This window comes from Anopheles aquasalis, chromosome 2 (assembly GCF_943734665.1).
Source record: "Anopheles aquasalis chromosome 2, idAnoAquaMG_Q_19, whole genome shotgun sequence".
NCBI lineage: Eukaryota > Metazoa > Arthropoda > Insecta > Diptera > Culicidae > Anopheles > Anopheles aquasalis.
Window position 1 is genome coordinate 88,320,647 of NC_064877.1, and position 2,500 is coordinate 88,323,146.

Sequence of the window (2,500 nt, forward strand, 5' to 3'; positions counted from 1 at the left end):
GATTTCACAAAGATTTGTGTTTCCTTTAAGAAGTATTTAGCTACGAGGCCTTCTTTTCCATTAGCTTTGCGCACTATGTAGTCATCATTCTTTCCGACATGTTTTGCCAAGATCTCCAGGATTTCATTCTGAACGAAGTTGACCTTTCCTTCTGCGGCTCCCATATACCGCATGGATGCCCTTCCCGTGGAAATAACACCTGCAAAACAGATCGGAAAGATGAGTTTGAGAGCCTATGGCAAAAAAAAATCTACACGTTGATCAGCATGTATTTTTAGCCCAAAAGGGGTACGACTAGCGCCCGTTTGTTGCATCGTGCAATCAATCCCTGCACCCCCATCCGATTAATCACAAAGATAGCGATCATAGCGATATGCGGAAATGCGAAAAAACGATTGCTTCGTTTTCTGTTTTCACAGAATCTGGTTAAGGAGGGCAGGAGAACAATTGCTTCCTTCTTGCACGGGAACGGGGCACTTACTTTTGCACTCGGGATCGCCACATTTTTTCCCGAATGCTCCGATTACTGTGAATGCTAATCCTAGACAAAGAATATTTACAAAACAAGCACTAGCCGAGAGTTTCATGGTTTTCCGCTTTGCTTAAGCCACATCACTCCCGACGAAACAACTTTTTTCGGTGCGAATTCTCTGGAGGGTACGGCACTTGCACTTACGTGGAGCAAATCACTATGAGAACAATAAGCAAAGTTGCGAGAAGAAATGTCCGTTTGTGAGCAACACAGCATAAACCGTGAGCAACACAGCATAAACCGTGAGCAACATAACGGAGGGGGTCTATCAAAGGAGAGCCGAACGGCTCATGCAGTAAATTGCGGGATACTGCGATCACGATCACCACGTGCGATTCAACGAGATTTAAAAGATTTTTGGAAGATTATTTAAGCCAAATAGAGATCTTGGAGACATGGGATGACACCGCTAATATTATCGCAATGCGACACTATTCAATAATGAGATGGTTTCCCTTGCTGCAATAGAAATATAAGGAGAATAGTAAGGAAATATGTAATTAAAACGAAAGGAACGAGAATGAATCATTGCAAAATGGAAGACAAAGAGGAGCGTACGGAAAATAGATCAAAAGGAAAAAGAAGAAAGTAAGAAATAAGATAAGATAAGTAGAGCAGAGCAAATCTGAAATGTATGCAGGAGATAGTGTGCAAAGATGGAGCAGGGTCAGTATCTTACTCGTCCTGTCGCAAAATGGCAAAATGGCCTATAAACAAGAGCAAGATAGTTCCAAATAAAGACAACGACACCGAAGAGAAAAGAGAGAAGTGGCGCAAAAGAGGCTGTTCACGTGGAAGGATCACCCGAAAAGAACACGAGAAGCACAGACAAAGCGTGGCCCGCGTTCGTCTTTGAAGATTTGAAAGTGAAGCATTTCATCCTTGAGCCGCGAGGTGGAGGCGATTGGCTAATGCTTAAACAAACAAAAAGCAAAAAAAAATCCGTCCGATGTGTTGCCGATCGCAGCACGCGGTGAAGATCGTGCCGTGATCGCGCCCCATAGTCAGTGGATTGCACACGCGAACCCGCGCAGCTCGCCGAGCATATAGTATCTCGGTAGGTATCGCCGGTGTTGGACGTACTTTGTGACGCCGCTGTGTGGTGTGTGGAAAGTGTTCGCGAACTCGTCAGCTTCCAAACCGCGGTTCGTGGTGTAGTAGACTTTGGTTACCATGCAGCGGATGGGATGGGGTTAGGACTTTAGTTGGCTGGCCGAATCCTACGCCTTGGTTTCCAATGTGTCCCATTTGTTATCTATCGCCTTATCATAGTCAATCGATCCGATAGTGGGTAGATGAGTCAGTTACTGCAGCTACGGTATCAACTGCGACAAACCAACCAATCATCGCAGAATGGTTACATAAATGAATGATTTAGACACGATGACCACTTTTACTTCTTTCTTCTTTTTGGTTTTGCACGTGCTTATTTTTGGCTACGAAACGTACGTTGCAGTCTAGTCAACAGAGATAGGCTTAGGAGGCCATGAAAATGAAAATGCGCTAAACTGTGAGGGAGGTGGTCGACTCGGGTCGGTGCTCTCATATATAACTCTCCCGCCAACGTGTGTCCCATGATGATGTGTGCGCTTCGTTAACAGGTGGAGAAATGGGCGTCCCGCGTGTGTGGTAAACATATGTTCCGCTTCCTCGTGTGCGCCAGGCCAGTTCAATGTCAATGACGAGCAAGTTTAACGCTAATTGGCTATATCTTCGGTTTGCCGGTTTGTGTTTGTGGACCGTTTTTCGTAATTTCCACAACGTGAAACAGCGCGTTTGCTCAGTCAGTTTAAAATCACCATTTTTTTAAGCAACTTTTGAAAAGAGGCAGAGTACCGCACGTTGCGTTAGCGTGTTACGCAAAGTTCACGCGGAACAACGGTCACTATGATTGGCGCGTGGCGCACGGTGGAAATGTTAGTTGTTCCATCTGATGCAAGCATTGTTTTATGCTTGCAGAACGTGCAA

At 45.2% G+C, this 2,500-nt stretch overlaps 2 protein-coding genes across 5 annotated transcripts in view; one reads left to right on the plus strand and one right to left on the minus strand.

The window, feature by feature from the left end:
• LOC126571871 (transport and Golgi organization protein 1) overlaps positions 1–644 on the minus strand; it is a 5,808-nt gene extending 5,164 nt beyond the window's left edge. Inside the window, exons 1-2 of one of the 2 annotated variants that reach the window (XM_050230732.1) lie at positions 482–644; positions 1–199 (exon numbers count right to left, since the gene is read on the minus strand). The exon at positions 1–199 is cut by the window's left edge and continues 1,514 nt beyond it. In XM_050230732.1, the coding sequence (XP_050086689.1) occupies positions 1–199; positions 482–587 (305 nt within the window). In that variant the 5' untranslated portion in view covers positions 588–644. The remainder of the gene's footprint in view (positions 200–481) is intronic. The other variant, XM_050230733.1, reaches the window with a different exon arrangement.
• Positions 645–1,600: 956 nt separating this feature from the next.
• Positions 1,601–2,500, plus strand: part of LOC126571878 (UDP-glycosyltransferase UGT5-like) — a 5,900-nt gene continuing 5,000 nt past the window's right edge. Inside the window, exon 1 of one of the 3 annotated variants that reach the window (XM_050230744.1) lies at positions 1,601–1,677. Coding sequence is in view for 1 of the 3 variants with exons in the window: in XM_050230743.1 (XP_050086700.1) it covers positions 2,142–2,161 (20 nt within the window). In the remaining 2 variants the exon portion in view is untranslated. Of the gene's footprint in view, positions 1,687–2,026; positions 2,162–2,500 lie in introns of those variants that run through there. The other 2 variants (XM_050230745.1, XM_050230743.1) reach the window with 2 other exon arrangements.